Consider the following 17,688-nt stretch of genomic DNA (forward strand, 5'->3'; position numbering starts at 1 on the left):
GTTTCTTGGCCTCTTCTCCGCATCATTTGCATCAGCCATGAAACTTACGACGTCCTTCATTGCTGGATCGACTTCACGCACACGACAATCCTTTTTCATGTGTCCACGACGCCCGCACTTGTGGCACTTACCGTTGAACTTCGGCAATTTCTTCTCCGGAACAAACTTCTGGAAATCACCGGAAAAAGCTGCAAACTTGTCTTCAACGAAATCCCCCTCTCGATCAGAGCGCTTGCTTTCTTCAGCTAGTAAACGCTGCTTCACAAGGTCCAGGTTCAATTCGGCCTCCGAGACATTTTCCAGAGCCGTTACTAGAGGGTCGTACGAGTCTGGTAACGTCAAAAACAATTGCGAAACCAGATCGCTTTCCGCCAACGTGGCTCCAGCGGTCTTCAATTTCCGCACCAGTCCGTCGAATTCCAGCAAGTGTGACCTCATATCTGCACCTTCTTTCATTCGCAAGCGTGCCAGTTGCTTCCTAATTATTGTTTGGCTCGCAACGGACTTCTTCGCATACGTAGCTTCTAAACTGGTCCACATCTCCTTAGCGGTCGCTTTTTCTCGAACGATTTCGAGACACTCGTCCGAAAGGCATCCTACCAGTAAAGCTTTTGAGATACGGTCCTTTTCTTGAAACTTGACTTTCTCGGCTTCTGCTTCCGGAGCCACTCCGGTGAGAACTTCCGCGACATTCTTAGCTTCAAGAAACAGCCTTACGCGATAGCTCCAATTCTGGAAATCCACTCCACTTCCACGCAGCAACGGAATGTTGCAAGTGACATCCTTCACGCTGGGCCCATAACCTCTTGAGGGACAGATCGGAACTTGGAAGTGGGCGAACACAGATTTACAACTAAGCTAATTAAGTTTATTAGGGAACGATCTTGACTGCACGGTATGCGGAATACAACTGATGCATCCTTGTTAATTTTCACAAACAGCTTGTGTACGTTGCTAGGGGTTCCTAACAACTTGGAGTGACATGGAAACTACGGCTGATTGCCTACTATTCCAATAGAAACCTTGACTAATCCAGCAGTGTTGGTGGACCTGATGTAGGCGCAGGCACCATAGGCGAGCTGTGAAGCGTCGGCAAAGATGTGAATCTGAATAGTTTCAGGTTCCGGTAGAAGAAGGCAACGACTAATGCGGAGGTTGTTGAGATTTGGTAGTAGAGTTTGGTAGTTGGTCCATCGCGTCTGATAGTTAATCGGTAGAACTCGATCCCAGCTCCATGGTTCCCCAGTGTCATCTTTCAAGGTCCATAAGTCTTGCATAAACACTTTGGCTGTTGTTACGACGGGTCCTACCAAGCCTAGCGGGTCATATAGACGGGCAATTAGAGAGAGGACAAGCCGTTTTGTGAGTGGTTGGGTGGATGAGTTCAGTGTCTCTAGGTTGTAGCGAAGGCAATCCGTAGCGGGTTCCCAATGGAGACCAAGCGTTTTGATAATCTGGTCACGGTTCAATTCCACAGATTCCTTAATGGCACGATTTTCAGTGGGAATCCCATCGAGTACAGCTTCGTTATTCGATGCCCACTTTCGTAGTTCAAATCCACCCTTTGCTAAAAGAGCCTCTAACTGGTTTCGAAGTTCGATCACTTCAGCTGTGTTTTCTCCGCCAGAAAACAGATCGTCCACATAAAAATCCTTCTTAATCACAGGAGCAGCTAGGGGATAGTTACGGCCTTCGTCATTGGCAAGCTGGATCAGTACTCTAGTTGCAAGAAATGGTGCACTAGCGGTACCGTAAGTTACCGTTTTCAATTCGTATGTCTCCATAGGCTGGTCTGGCGATGGTTTCCATACAATAAGTTGAACTGAAGTGTCGCGTGGGTCAACGAGTACTTGGCGGTACATCATTTTAACGTCGGCCACGATCATAACTTGATGCTTTCGAGCACGCATGATTATTGATCGGATGTCCTCTTGCACGGTTGGTCCTACCATGAGCGCGTCATTCAAGGATGGCCCCGCAGAAGTTTTACACGACGCATCGAAGACAACCCTTAGCTTCGTAGTAGAGCTATCCTCGCGGAGCACTGCATGATGCGGAAGGTAAAAACGCTTAACTGTTGATTCTTCATATTCGTGAGTGCGCTGCATGTGTCCAAGGTTGTTGTACTCGTCGATGAACGCCTTGTATTGAACGTGAAGATCTGGATTGCGTATCAAACGTGCTTGTAAAAGATGTAGTCGACGAACAGCAGTGCTACGGTTGTCGCTAAGTCGCTCGAGGACATTTTCCTTAAATGGCAGGCGGACTATGTACCTTCCTTCTGAGGTACGCGAAACGGTACGGCTGAAATATTCTTCACAAGCTTGCTCTTCTACGGAGTACGTGGTGGGTGAAATATCTTCTTCGATCTTCCAAAACCTTTCCATTAGTCGATGGATGTCAGCAACGGTGGCGATATTGGCAACTACTGGAGGTCCGGAGGTGCCGACGTTTGACTTCCCAGAGACCACCCATCCAAAAACTGAATTCACCAATACTGGAAGGTGCTCACCAAGATAGATTCGACCCGGTATACGAAACAGTTCGAAAAAGATTTCAGCGCCAAGAATGATGTCAACTGGGTTGGTGCTGTCGAAAGATGGATCCGCCAACTGAATCCCAGGTGGGAAACTCCACGTTGAAGTGTTGACGGACGTAGCAGGTAGGTCGATGGTGACTCTGGGAAGAACAAGTAAATCAACTGCGGTGGAGTACGCACCGACGCGAGAACGTATGATGGAGGATATTTGCTGCTTAGCGTGCGTAGACGATTGACCGATGCCGCTGATCGGCAGGTGGATTTTCTTCCGCTGAACCTTCATGCGCTGCGAGAAGCGTTCTGTAATAAAACAGCACTCGCTTCCCGAATCAAGGAGAGCTCGCCCAATGTGTTCGACACCATTGTCGTCAACAAGGATGATCATTGCTGTAGCCAGAAGAACGGTTCTCTGTTGCTGACCAGTGGAAGCACAACTAACAGAGTCAACTACTGTAGCGGAAGCAGAACTAATCGGAGTTTCAGTGACTTCAGAAGAGACGATGGGCTTTGACTGTTGGGTGGCGAAAGGTTTCGGTGTGGATGAAGATGATGAGTCGCTGGAGCAGAGTAACGTATGATGCCGGCCTCGACATTTACGGCAGTTGGTAGAAGATGAGCAATCTCTTGATTGATGACCTTTCCTCAAGCAGTTTCTACACAGTTGATGTCGACGAATCTCTTTCTCTTTGTCCTCGGCGGATAGCTTCGAGAAATTCCCACATAAATACAGAGGATGATGATCCGAGCAGACGAGGCATTTTCGAGGGCTAACCTGTGTGGCTCCGTGGCTCGAAACGGAACGCTGGATTGGCTTCTTTACCTGGGCAAATGGCGGTGTATCGACGACCTTTGATTGGATGGATTGAAGCACTGTGACTCGACGCTGAATGAATTCAGTCAAGTCCTTGAATTTAACAGTTTGTTGGGAAGACGAATACTCCTCCCAATCTCTTCGTGTAGTTGCATCTAGGCGAGTGCTGAGCATACGAGTGAGCAAAATATCCCAATGTTCCGTACGCTCACCAAGCTGGTGCAGAACCTTAACATTCGCCTCGAAACGTTCCACCAAGTTGTGTAGTTCAGCTGCTGATTCGCGCTTCAGGGCCGTAAAGTCGAAGAGTGCATCGACGTACGCTTGTTTTAGTCTAGCTGGGTTTTGAAAGTGCTTTAAGAGCAAATTCCACGCCACTAAGTAGTTATCGGCACTTATCGGAATCGATTGGATGAGCTGAAGCGCTGAATGCGAAAGCGACGACCGTAAGTAATAAAACTTTTGGATATTGGAGAGACAAGTCGATGAATGAACCAATGATATGTACAAATCGTGAAACACGAGCCAATTATCCAATTTTCCATCAAATATGGGAAGCTTGACGTCCGGCAATCGCACCTGCGATGTGGACATAGGGACTTGCGCCTCTGAATGAGTTGGAGTTGAAAGGCTTTGATTCAAGGGTGATTTATTGTGGGCTAGTAGGAAGCCCTTGATCCGATAGTAGGACGATTCCATAGTCGTCCGCTCTTTGATGTGGGCATCCAGGGAATTTTCATCGATCGACTCTAGTTCACTTTGTGCAGTGCTATAGTCTGTCCATAGCTTGATAAGGCTTTCCAGGCGAACAGGTACTTCATCGGATTGCGTGTCTTCGTCGAATTCGTCAACGAAGTTGGTGATGAGGCTGAGAGATGCTGTCAGGCTCTTCAGTCGCATTTTGAGCGACTTGATGCGACGTTCGGTGGACATCACAGCACCAGATGAAGTCCTGGGGACAAACGAACAAGCGTAGCACGCACAAAGCAGGAAAGAGGGAAGTTGGACAGATAATTACCTGCTATAGGCAATACAATTGCCTTGTATTATGAATGCAGTAGAGTAGCACCAATGATGGTTATCGATTGTTCTGGAACCTTCCAGCGGGAATGATGGCGGATGGCTGATGGCGACTCACGACCACAGGACTGCCGGAATTACGGAGTTTCGACGTAATCCGGCTCGAAGGACCAGATGTCGAATGGCACAGCGAGTAACAGCGGAGTTCAGCTTATGCCGGAGTAGAATTCGGACGGTCCAGACCCAGGTAAGTAACACTGACCTTCTTCCAGGTTTCTCAGACGGCAGGCGGCCACGGTAAGTAATTCACTGACTCACACGCGTTAACTTAACAAAAACGAACTTTATTTTTCTTAATTTACTCTATTTCAATAAATTCAAATGACTAAACTTTCACTTCGTATATAAATTCCGTTGTTGATGTCCACTCGATGACGTTTGGATGTTGAACCAAAAAAAGAGGATGACACATGTCACGAAGTTCCTTATATAGCAAGGTTAGCCGGAAGAAGGTGTGCAGCCATGCTACATCGCCTTCTTTCTCCTTTTGGGTCATTATCGAAATCGACGAACCGTTTATGATGCATTTGCTCACAGATAGATGGTGCACGAATTAATTTTATTTCTCTTTTCGTGGTTACACGAACACGAATCAAACCTGAATCACAATATGAAGCGAATCAAACATAAATCACTGGAAATAAATCCTAAATCTCTTGAATATGAAATCAATCAGACCTGAATCACTTGTACATAAAGTGAATCAAACTTGAAACATTTGAAAATGAAGTGAATCACTTGAAATCATTTGAACATCAATGAATCAAACCTAAAACAGTCGAATATGAGTGAATCAGATAAGAATCACTAAGATATGGAGCAAACTGAATCACTTGAAAATGAAATGAATCAATTCTGAATCACTTAATAATAAAGTGAATCTATTGAATATAAAATGAATCGATCCTGAGTCACTTGAACATGGAGTGAATTTTACATGATTTTTGTTTACTCCATATTCAAGTCAAACCTGAATTTCCTGAATATAGAGTGAATCAAACCCAAAAGACATGAATATAAAGAGAATAAGACATCAATCACTTAGATATGAAGTCAATCAAACTTGAACCATGAAGAGACTCTGATTTGAATAATTTGAATATGATGAATATGAGTCCTGACTGAGTCACTCGCACATACTGAAATAATTGGAACAGGCGTATTTATCGGAAATTGCATATAATCTCTACTTCATGCGTTACACACATATTTCAATAACATTTCAATACTTATCATCATTAAATCCGTTCAGATTTACAAGGCTTCAAATAAAAGTTGAAGTTCTGAAACCATACAAAAAATATTTGTTCTTGGTCTATACTTGGTGAGTGCTTTGCATATAACATTCACAAGGCTGGTCAATTTTCGAGTCTCTCATGTGAACTGTTTGTCAGAATCGAAACCATAATGTATTATCAACCAGCATTTCTGGATCACCATCAGAATTTCATTGTGATTTGAAATGAAGTTTATTATTGCAATTTCTTTCTGAAGGTAAGTAATTAATTAAAAATTGAATACAAGAAATATTAGAACGATTTCCTTCTAGATTCAATGTTTCCTGGTCAATAACGGGAAGATGCAAATCTAATAAAATAGAGGCCAAAGGTAAATGATTGATTATTAAAAAAATGAGGTTTTAATTATGTAGTTATTTTTTTAGATCCAAAAACATGTTCAAAAATTTTTGACGGAGGCAAATGCAAAAGTGAAATTCAATTCAATAATTTGGCTATCAGGACCCAGTGGTAAAATTCGCTTTGTGTTTTTTTCTTTATTCAATTATGTTCTTATTCAAGTTTATGTTTCAGCTAAATAATAAATTTCTAATTTATGAACCAACAATAACCATTTTATTTATAAACATATTATTAACTGCATGTGCCGTGTGAATCTAAATTATTTGTCGTGCTTTTGAAACAAATTATTATTTCACATATTATTTACAAACAAGCCTCACTGGTTTGTATTGATTAGTCAAATGCAATCTTATCGCTCTCCCTGTCTGTAAAAATTAAGTGTTCTTCATATAATTTCTGTCATTGGTCCTTAAGAAGCGCTCTATATGAACTGCATATGACATGTAACCAGCTGTTCCGTCCCGAGGTGAATGCTATATGAAAGTCCAATAGTGCCAAATTATATGCGTACCATATACCGTTGAACAACCAAATCGACTCAGTGCATGGAGATGACTTACTCCAGAATCACTAGAATATGAAACAGATATGATACACTTGAATATACATTTGATCAGACCTGAATCACTTTAATTTAATATGATTCTATCCCTAATCACTTCAACTTCCAAATGTCAAAAGATTTCTGAACAGCATTCTGTTATTCTTCTTCTTCTTCCTGGCGTTACGTCCCCACTGGGACAGAGCCTGCTTCTAAGCTTAGTGTTCTTATGAGCACTTCCACAGTTATTATCTGAGAGCTTACTATGCCAATGACCATTTTTGCATGCGTATATCGTGTGGCAGGTACGAAGATACTCTATGCCCTAGGAAGTCGAGAAAATTTCCAACCCGAAAAGATCCTCGACCGGTGGGATTCGAACCCACGACCCTCAGCTTGGTCTTGCTGAATAGCTGCGCGTTTACCGCTACGGCTATCTGGACCTATCTGTTATTCTATCTTATCAAATTCATAGTGTTTAGGTACAGTCATCCCTCCAGAGAAAACTGTTTCCTGGATGCCCTTGACTTTCCGAACAACTTTGCCGAAGACTCAAACTTTCTATCTGATCTGGCTCGAATGATAGAATTTGTTTCATATATTTAATTAAATATGCGTACTAGTGCAACCTAGTGGCAAAATTAGGAACCAAAAAATTTAATATTTGGATGTCCTTTACTTTATTTCTGTTCTTTACTTACCGAAGACTCGAACTTTCTATCTTTTGTGGATCGCAAGCTAGAACTAGTTCAAAATGCTCAGTTTTATATGCTCACTAGCGCCACCTAGCGGCAAAATCTCGAACCAAACTATCTGTCTTCCGGATGTCCTTGACTTTCTTAACAACTTCGCCGAAGACTCGAACTTTTTATCTCTTATGGATTACAAGCTAGAACTAGTTTAAAATGCTCAATTTTGCATGTTCACTAGCGCCACCTAGCGGCAAAATCGCGAACTAAACTGATCGCTTTCCGGATTTCCTTGAACCCCTGAGCAACTTTGCCGAAGACCCGAACTTTCTATCTCTTATGAATCACAAGCTAGAACTAGTTTAAAATGCTCAATTTTGCATGCTCACTAGCGCCACCTAGCGGCAAAATCGCGAACTAAACTGATCGCTTTCCGGATTTCCTTGAACCCCTGAGCAACTTTGCCGAAGACCCGAACTTTCTATCTCTTATGGATCACAAGCTAGAACTCGTTTGAAATGCTCAATTTTGCATGCTCACTAGCGCCATCTAGCGGCAAAATCGCGAACTAAACTGTTCGCTTTCCGGGTGTCCTTGATCCTCTGAACAACTTTGCTGAAGACCCGAACTTTCTATCTTTTATGGATCACAAGCTAGAACTAGTTCAAAATGCTCAATTTTACATGCTCACTAGCGCCACCTAGCGGCAAAATCGCGAACTGTCCTTGATCCCCTGAACAACTTTGTTGAAGATCACTTCTTTGCAAGTCGTAAGGATCTCGAGATATAGCAATGTGAATTAACCTGTTTTGAGGTGATGCTTAACTTTTTGGGGGTGATTCATCATTCAGCTATTCAGTATTGCAACAATACTTATTACAGTCCGTATTTATGACGGGTAGTGTATACACAGTTACGCGTGTTGTGTAGCTGAACAGTTACGTTTGATTTCAAGTTCCAAAAATTGTTCGACTTTTCGAGCCTCAGATCGCGCAGGAACGACACCAAAATCAATTACCAGAGTATTTGCGAACACCACTCATTTTGCTGATATGAAGCACGGGAGAAATTCAAAACGCGTCCGATGGTTACTAGTGTAGGCTGTCAACTGAGAAACTCTTACAAATTACAAAACACCACCTACCTGTATTGCACGAAAGAAGAACTTGATTGCCGTCTCATGTTCCTTGTGGGCTGAGAAACAATTCCCAGCGACGCACCACGTAATCGGTGAGCTCTTGTCCTGCGCCATCAGGTCCTGAGCCAGCGCCGACAGAACCACGTCCTTCTGCAGGTGCCACAAGTCCGTACTGTAGATCTCCATGTACTGCAACCGGTGCGGTTCTTTGTCGTGTATCTCCCGGAAGATGTTGACCGCCGATTCGTACTCCCGCATCTCGTGATGTGCCAACGCTATCATACTCTGCACCCAACTACTGTTGTAGTGATGGGGTGGAACGTTACTGAAATGCTCGATCGCCTTCTCACAGTCGTAGCTCTGTAACCGGAGGTATCCCTGGCCTAGTTCCCGCAGCAGCGTCATCAGGCCATCGGCACTTTGCTTCTTCATTGCCAGTACCTGCTGGGCCATCTTTTGCGCACTGTTTATGCTATTGTTGATGAACACCTTTTCGCTAAGCGTCTCGCTAGAAGTGATGGTTTCGATCTTCTCCTTCCCGTCGCCACCGGTGGAAGACTTCCGTTCGACATTCTCCAGCAGGTTTGCCGTACTGCTGTTCAGGTTCTTTGAGATTCGCTGCTTCGACTTGCGCGGTGGCGACCGAGGGGCCACAAACTTATTGTTCAATTGGGGACTTTTGGTATTCTCTTTGACGGAGCAATTACTGTTACTGAAAAGGCGGGAACTTCGGCGAACGTATTGGGATGTCAAGATCGGAGCCCCAGTTGTGTTCGGTGTCCGCGGCGTCGTCATTTGGTTTCCTGTCTGACTAAACACATTTGGCTTTGTGTTCGTGCTCTGTTGTTGCAGGAGCATGGGAGATGCCTAAGGAATATGGGATATCGATTGATATTACGATCACAAATTTAGAAGTTAAGTTACTTACCGTGGTATCACTCTTGCGATTGATTATGATCCCCATCGTGCCTAAATTGTGATGTCCTCGCATCTTCTTATTACTACTCGACAAAGCCATCTTTTGCTGATCGCTTTCGGCGATGATTTGCTGCTGTTGCTGACCGACCTGTTGCTGTACTGATATCTGTTGTTGCTGGCTTTGCTGCTGATATCCCGTAGCCGAGGAAAGCTGCTGTGGTGAAGGTGTCATTATTAACGCAGACTGGTCGTGTAAAATTGGGCTGTTCATAATTGGTAGGACTCCAAAGCTGGGAGTTGAGGGACTCATCGCAGCCAGGTATTTGAACTGCTGCTTCCGGAAGGGCGTTCCAACATCTCCACCCACGTTGGGCGTCTGATCTTCAGGCACTACCCCACTAGAATTCAGATTACCTCCTCCCATTCTCATATTTGCTAAACTGCTAATATTTTGACCCTGTGCTTGTTGCTGCGGAGGATTATTTGGTGTGTTGATTATATTTTGTATTAGACACTGTGAAACCTGATCTGGTGTGCTGACCAAGTGCTGCTCTATACTATCCGATGCAATAAACGTTCCTCCTCCTCCACCACCACCTGTCCCTCCCCCAGTTCCATTTCCGAACCACACCATCGACGAGTTCATTGCCGGATTCGTGGCTTGACTAGTTGCAAACACATCGGTGCTGGTTAACTGGAACACACTGTTCGGATCCGGTTTCTCCCCTCGGTTGCACAGATCGGCAAAAGATTGCCACAGGAAGGGATTCAACTTGACGGCCTTTCTACTGGCATCGTTTGCCAGATTTGCTCGTTCAGTCTTCTGGCAGATCTTGGATATCAGCTCCAAAGCGAAACAACCGATGTCACCGAACTCTTTGGCCACCTCGTCCATGTGCCGTACCCTAAGATGATCATCATTGATCAACGTGTGCTCCGCTTCTGAGTATCTAAAAAGTAAATACTTGTAGAATCATTTTTCCCAAAATCACAAAAGCAAAAATACTCACTGCTTCAGATCGAAGGCACACTTGGAGAGGAGAAACCGACACTGCGTCGAGCGAACACTTTTGGACGACAGTAGCCAGTGGGCCTGATGCTTCTGGCCGGCCCGGTAGTAACAGGTCGCTAATAGGAATAAACTCTCCTCGGACTCCACTGTAAAACAAGAAAATGATTGTTGGGGCTCTAATTGCTCTAACGGTAGCTGACAAGGATACATACCTTCGGCACACAGTCGTTCCGCCAGGAAGATCGCATCCTGATAGTCGTAGTGGTTCAGGCAGTGCCATATTGCAGCCTGAAAAAGGAGAAACAAACAAAGACAATTAGGAATTTTGCGGACATTGTTCGCTGGTTATGGTTTCTTGGGATGTTTATTGGTTCATTCCTATTCTCATGCATTTTTTAATGCAAGAATCTTAAGGCTCAAGAATGCATCACTCCATCATTAGAAATCATCAACAATTTTTTTTTTCAATTCATTTTATTTATTCGATTTTATCAGTTTCAGTGTTGATTGATTATAACGGTTACAATTGCAGAGATTTGGATCACCTTTCAGCTGCGTAATAACAATGTTATTTATAATAGGAATTTAATGTTTTGGTATCTGAAGTCAAGCAGTATAGGGAAAAATCTGTTCACAAAAAAAAACCCTAGATCTAAGTGTTTCCTATTCTAATATCACAGTGGCTAAGCTAAAAGTTCTTCTATCAAAGGATTTGCTGATTGTTGACAAGAGTTAGAAAAGCTCCTGGTAGCTCGACTAATAAACTCTTCGATAGTATCCATTTTTGTGACTCGATGTAGCTGTTCTGTTGAGTACCAAGGGTCGAGGTTGTGAATCATTTTCAGCAGTTTATTTTGTTTCACCTGCATGCGCTTACGATGGGACTTGGCACAGTCGCCCCATACTGGAGATCCATAGAGCATAATAGGGCGAAGTATGCATTTGAAGACCAGCATTTTGTTTTTTAGATGTAGTTTTGAACGACGTTTGAGGAGCGCGTACATGGAACGAACTGCTTTATCCACTTTGCAGATTGCATTATTAACGTGTTTACCAAAAGTAAGTTTGGAATCGAATATTACTCCTAGGTAATTGGCATCGTTTACCCAAGCGGATGGCACTCCATTGGTTGTAACGACAGACCTTGGCAGATTGCGCTCTGCTCTTTTTCTCGTGAAAAAGATAGTTTGGGTTTTGTTTGCGTTGATTTTAATTCTCCATTTTCGCTGAAATTCCTCCAGGCAATTTTGGGCTTGTTGAAGTTTGGTCACCACGATTTCAGGATCCTTGTCTGATGCTAGGAAGGCCGTATCATCCGCGAAGAAAGCATAAACAACTCCGTCAACCATAAGAATGTCGGCAGTGAAAACATTATACAACGTAGGGCTTAGGACCGAACCTTGGGGTACTCCGAAGGGGACTCGGTAGGTAGTAGACCTCGAGCATAATTTTAAAATCAGTTTTTCCGTTCCAATTTAAAGACATCTCTTCGAAAATTTATCCCCGCATTGACAAAAAGCAAGTAGTGAAAGATTTGTAGTGTCAAGCATAACAATTCAATGTAGCCGATTTATAATATTGTAGAGCACCACACTGGGCTATTATAAAGCAGGTACAGTCATCTCTCCCTTACACGATATTAAAGGGACCATCGAGTTAGATAGGTATCGAGTTACAGAACACAAAAGCAGTGCAACTGCGTTCCAAGGGACCATCGAGTTAGCCATGAAAACCAACTTTTACTATGGTTCGCTAACTCGATATCGAGATACGGAATATCGAGCAAGGGAGAGTTAACTGTATTACGGAAGCATACCAAGGAAATCATCCGATCCAGATCACCATATCTGCTAGATGATTATATGAACGCGATAACGGGGAAATATATCATGCTTCTGTTCGTGAGCACTTCGGGCTGGCGATCCCATCAGTATCCCGGACTTCAATGAAATAATCTGCAAAGCAGCTGAGGCTGCAGTACCCAGATCGAGCAACAAGCAAAAAGCGCTGCATTGGTTGACGGATGACAGGCAAAAAGCTGTGAAGGCTAGAAGCTGTGAAGGCTGCCACAAGGCCAACCTGAGAAAGAAAGCATGTAGCGCTATCGAATGCTACACATCCAGTGCTGACAAGTTATCAGAAACGCTAAACGCAGTAGTTGGGAAGAGTTTCTGGAAGGTATGAACATCTCACAAACTTCCGCGAAACTTTACACTGAGGCAAAAAAAAATTAAAAATGTCTTAAGGAATAATTACGATTTGGCGCCACAAAGATTATTGTTGAAAGTTTTAAGTTTTACTTATGATTTTGGTGAAGAATTCCATTACTAAATCATAACAGGGTGTCTACTCATTTACAGAAATGAAATTCCCTGAGATTTCCAGGTTTTCCAGGTCAAAAAAATCAAGGTTGTATAAATTCTTGAAAATGCATAAATGATTAACGAATAGTTCATTTCATTAGTATTTTTCATTTTAATAAACAAAATTTTTAGTTTCGGTTTGATCTAAACGTGTAAACAGCATCAGAAAAACAAAATTAAAATTCGGTGATTTCTTTTATTTACACAAGAAACAATTATTTTTATCAAATGATCTAAAAATACCTTTAATGATCAAAATCAGACATGAAGAAAATAGTCTATCCGAACTTAAGGGAAAAACCTCTCCCTTGAAATGGGATTTTGAATTATAGACATCAGCGATACACCCACAAAATTTCTCTAGAGTGCGTTTTGCTTGTTTTTTAAGATTTTGTCTGGAACATGAACCAAAAAGAATACAAAACAGACATGAATTATGAATATGAAAAGAAACCCAACATGAAACCACGTCATGAGATTTTGGTTCCTCATTTGAACAGACAGTCCTCGAAGAATGATTTTAAGACTTTTTTGGAGTCCCTTGAGGTTACGACAAGTTATCCTGCTTGTTTTACTGTGGATTTCTTTCACATCTCACTCCAACAATCTCACGAGTTTTTTTTTTGTGGTTTTTCAAGAATTTTCTAAGAAACTCTTCCAAGAATTTAGTTTTGGATAACTTCAACAACTCAATCTGCAGCTGTTCTGGGGATAACCATAGAAACTACTTCGGAGATTCCAACAGGAATCCCTACAAAAACCGAGGAGGAATTTTTAAAGGAAGTCTCAGGTTCTCAAAAAATATATCCATTGATTTCCCTAGGACTTTATTCAACATTCCCGTTAAGAGCATCTTCAAAATTCAAAACTGATTCAGTAATTCCTGTATTTTTTTTTATTTGCCAAAGAAAAAAAATCTAGTCTGTCTTGCAGAAATTTAACTAGGGAAATGTCAAGGGTTTGATTCAGATTTGTTTGGCAGAAATTTTGAGAAAAATCGGCGTGGAATTTCTAAAGAAATTTTTTGTTTGATCTCTTAAAATACTACTATCTTAAATATTCTTAATAAAATTATTCTTAGGATTTTTTGATGCGAAACCTTGAATGAAGTTTTGAAGAATCCATGGAGATTGGAAATATTATTTGAAAAATTGTTAGACAAATGTTTGAACCACAACAATAATAGTTTGTTGAAATGCTGAGAGAAAGTTCTGGAGGAACTTAATGAGGAATTCCAGGTCAAATTTTTCAAGGGATTCTTGGAAAAAATCATAAAATATTTCATCGAATAATGTCTGAAAGAAGCAACTCCGTGCAATTTCTGAAAGTAATCGTGGCTGAATGTTTATAGAATACATATGAAAAATTAAAAAATCGGCGTTATCGAAACTATGGAAATAACCTTTGTGGAAGAACTTCATTAGGATATGTGATAAATCTCATAAAAGGAACAACTGAAAAAATCGCTGAATGAATGGAAAAACATTTGGAAGAAATCCTGGGATAATCACTGTAATTTGTTTTCAGAGTGATCTATGTGAAAATTACTGGAGGTAATAATGTTGCAAAGCTCTACGATTTTCTTGACAAAATTTTTGAAGGAATTCATTTGAGCATCCCTTGAAACATTGCTGATAGCATCCCACGAGAAGTTTATAAAGATATTCCAGAAATAATCACTAGAATACCTAAAGCATTCCTGGAAATTTCCTTCAGAACTTGTGGAATAGTCGAAAAACATTTTTGTGAACAAATTAAGATTGTTTTCAATACCAATATGCTTTCAATAAGTTTTATATGCTCATGAACGACACCCAACTGTAAATGGGAACTGTACTTGCCTTTCCCAACTTTCTAATCTTAAGTTAGGATTAGAGTTAGGTAAGAAGTTAAGATAAGGACGCTATTATCTACACATGTTTTTGTCGGATAAATAAAAATCGTTAAACAAAATTTGAGGACTGAACATACCTAGTAGCTTTTTGACAGCGGCGCAGCCGAAAAATTTTATGATTTCAAAGATTTTCTGTCACAAAAAAGATATATTCTACCTTGTATCACTGATTCAACAAAATTTCCCTGATTATGGCCGAAATTCCATGAGAATTCCAGGTTTTTCCAGGTTGAAAAAAATTCCCTGATAATTCCAGGTTTTCCAGGTTTTTCCAGGTAGTAGACACCCTGCATAAGTAAATCAATGAAAAATAGTAATAAGTGCAATGATAATTGTCTAATTAAAATTATCAATCACTAATAGGGGTTGCCTTTTATATCAGGCGAGCTCAAAAATTGACATGTTTTGATAACATGTTTATGATTTCTTTCAAAGTTGACTTTCGATTAACTTGTACCCAACATCGATAGCAGTTGGGGCAGTTCCTTTAGCGCTTGCTAGAAAAAATATTTCGAGTGATGGCTTTTAAATAATTCAAAGCTCCCACTTATGAAACTTATGATTCCATTTTCGAAATGGTTAAGCGTTTAATGAAACCATAATTTGGCTGGTTCATAAGTCTTGATTTATGGAAAACCTAAGTATTTTTGCCTCACTGTAGATCCGAGTAAACGCACTGAGCGGCAGAAGCAATCTTGTTTCGGTATAAATGAAGTTACAGGATAAATTAGTCACCGATCCCGTTGCAGTCGTCGATATCTTTGGGAAATATTTACCAAGTCTCTATTGGCTATTGATAGCTACGACGACTTCTTTAAGGCTAAGTAGCCCGTCATTCGATTTGGCAACAATGATGACTTTTCAGCTTGCATTTCAAAGTGATAAAACTCAGTCTTGATAGTTTATATTGACTTGAAAAAGTATCACTGTACGCGCTAACATGCATAAAGTATGCTGATACTTTTTCAGCTGTGTCAGTGCAAAACAAACTAATTTTCTTTGATTCGAAATCGTGAGATGAATTAGCAACAATCATCAACGACGCGTACAAATTTCAATGACGGCCTACTTCGCCTTAAGCGCAGTTACAACCCCACAGTCTAGTTCTTAATTTCTTAGCTACGACGACCTCGACAGTCTCTGCTCTTAATTTCCCCGTTCCATACGATTTAAGAGGTTCAGCTGGAGAGGTTAATCCTAAACAGACTAGTACCGTACACGGAAGGTGCGGAAGGCCTATCTAACAACCAGTCTGGATTCAAGAAAGGTAAGGCTACTCTGGACCACTATCCAGTCGGTCGTTCAGACAGCTGAGGTGGTAATCGAGCATAAAAGGAGCGGCATCCCTTACTGCGCAAGCGATTGTAAGCAATTCGCTAAGTGCCTAATATGCCAGTCAGTCTCGGAAACCAAGACTGACGTGGTGTTACTATCGGACCCATACCGCATACCAGCTAGTAATCCTTTATAAGAGAGATTCGCGGAAGCTGACATTTCTGTCAAAGTGTGAGCCAATCGAACAGCGAGAGCTGTCAAAGTGTGAGCCAAACGATCATGCGTTATGTTTGTTTTGAACTTTTCTTGAGAAGTAATGTAATCCGCTTGAAATTATTTCGGTGAAAGTAATTTAGCATAAAGCTAAAATATGAAATATTTTTCTTTTTCAAATTTGTGTCAATGCGATTTTTAGTAGTTGATTTTTTCGGCTGTTTATTAGTTTGGATATGTAGCTCAAAGATCTATAACGAAACAAAATACATTTTTTAGCAATGAGGAAGTCATGTCCGTGTTACAATATTTTTCTCGACGCCGAGCAAAATCAGCACTGCTGGTCTGTTGCCAAATCATTCCATTTTACTTCCGCATATCTCTCTATAAAGGATCACTAATACCAGCCAACAACGGGAACTGGTTGGCGGATAGGTCTCAACAGTTAGCAGCTTTAGGGACGACAGAATACCCACACTGAGCCAATTAATCCGATTATATTTATCTGGAAAATCATATACACACATCAGAATTCATATTTGATAGGTTTCATTAACACCCAATAAAGACTATATGAAGGTCCAATGAGGTTTAAATAATAACCATATGGAAATCGTTGGAATTTCACATATAACTTATTGGACATCATTTACCCATTAAGTCATTGAAAAATCAGATACATGGTATATGATTTTCTATTGTGAAAAAAAACTGTGTTTATATTTAGTGACACGATGGCGGCCATTCATTTCGCTAGCAGATAAAGGATTTACGACGAATTCTTGCAAGTTTTTAAAGGTAAGTGGGTAAATATCAGTTTTTCAATAATTATATAGTTTTTTGTACATATCAAGCATAATTCTTCATTCCGACGTAACTGCAAAAATAAACAAATCGAGATTTGCTTTGCATGGGCTTGACAAACGCATAATCTACATATTGAGTCCAAAAAAGTAATCCTAAAACATTTTTTTGATTTTTTGAAATAAATTTCAATTCTGCCCTATGTGCACTTTACTCAGTGTTTTTAATTTGGCTACATACACCCTACCATTGCAAAGCGACTCAACTGTCAACATTTTTCATGCTAGCACATACACCGTACATATGCTCATAGCAAAGCGACCTATATGCAGAATCAAAACATAAAATTTTAATCAGCAGATACGTCATACTGTTTTCGAATTACTAAACATGTTGGAAATCGAGAGATTCGGATTTTCACAGCTGCAGTAAGCTGACGGGTCGGCAAACTGATGTGGAACCTCATCAGTATTCGGTTTTAGACAAATTTCTCACCAAATTTTTCACAAGAACTTTTGTTACTCACGGCTCCGTCCGGTGCTCCTGTTAGTCAAGTTGAAATTGGAAACATTCAATATTCGTTGTAGTTGAACGTAGAAACTGACGAATAGAACAAACTTTATTATGTTTTATGGGAATTTGCAAACCGGTGTATGTGCAACTTCAAAACAATACTGGTGTATATGACGTGACGCATGTGATAAATGAACTGTCAAACCGACGCATCAAGCAAGGTGTATGTATCAAGCAAGGTATGATATCGACGAATCA

At 41.1% G+C, this 17,688-nt stretch overlaps 1 protein-coding gene across 4 annotated transcripts in view; it reads right to left on the minus strand.

The window, feature by feature from the left end:
* Positions 1-17,688, minus strand: part of LOC5564540 (cell division cycle protein 27 homolog) — a 72,290-nt gene that overhangs the window by 25,805 nt on the left and 28,797 nt on the right. For all 4 annotated transcript variants that reach the window (XM_021839940.1, XM_021839939.1, XM_021839941.1 and 1 more), the window contains 4 exons: positions 10,581-10,656; positions 10,367-10,514; positions 9,367-10,306; positions 8,445-9,305 (listed from right to left, as the gene is read on the minus strand). In XM_021839940.1, coding sequence (XP_021695632.1) covers positions 8,445-9,305; positions 9,367-10,306; positions 10,367-10,514; positions 10,581-10,656 — 2,025 coding nt within the window. The remainder of the gene's footprint in view (positions 1-8,444; positions 9,306-9,366; positions 10,307-10,366; positions 10,515-10,580; positions 10,657-17,688) is intronic.

This window comes from Aedes aegypti, chromosome 2 (genome assembly GCF_002204515.2).
Source record: "Aedes aegypti strain LVP_AGWG chromosome 2, AaegL5.0 Primary Assembly, whole genome shotgun sequence".
Taxonomy (NCBI): Eukaryota; Metazoa; Arthropoda; class Insecta; order Diptera; family Culicidae; genus Aedes; species Aedes aegypti.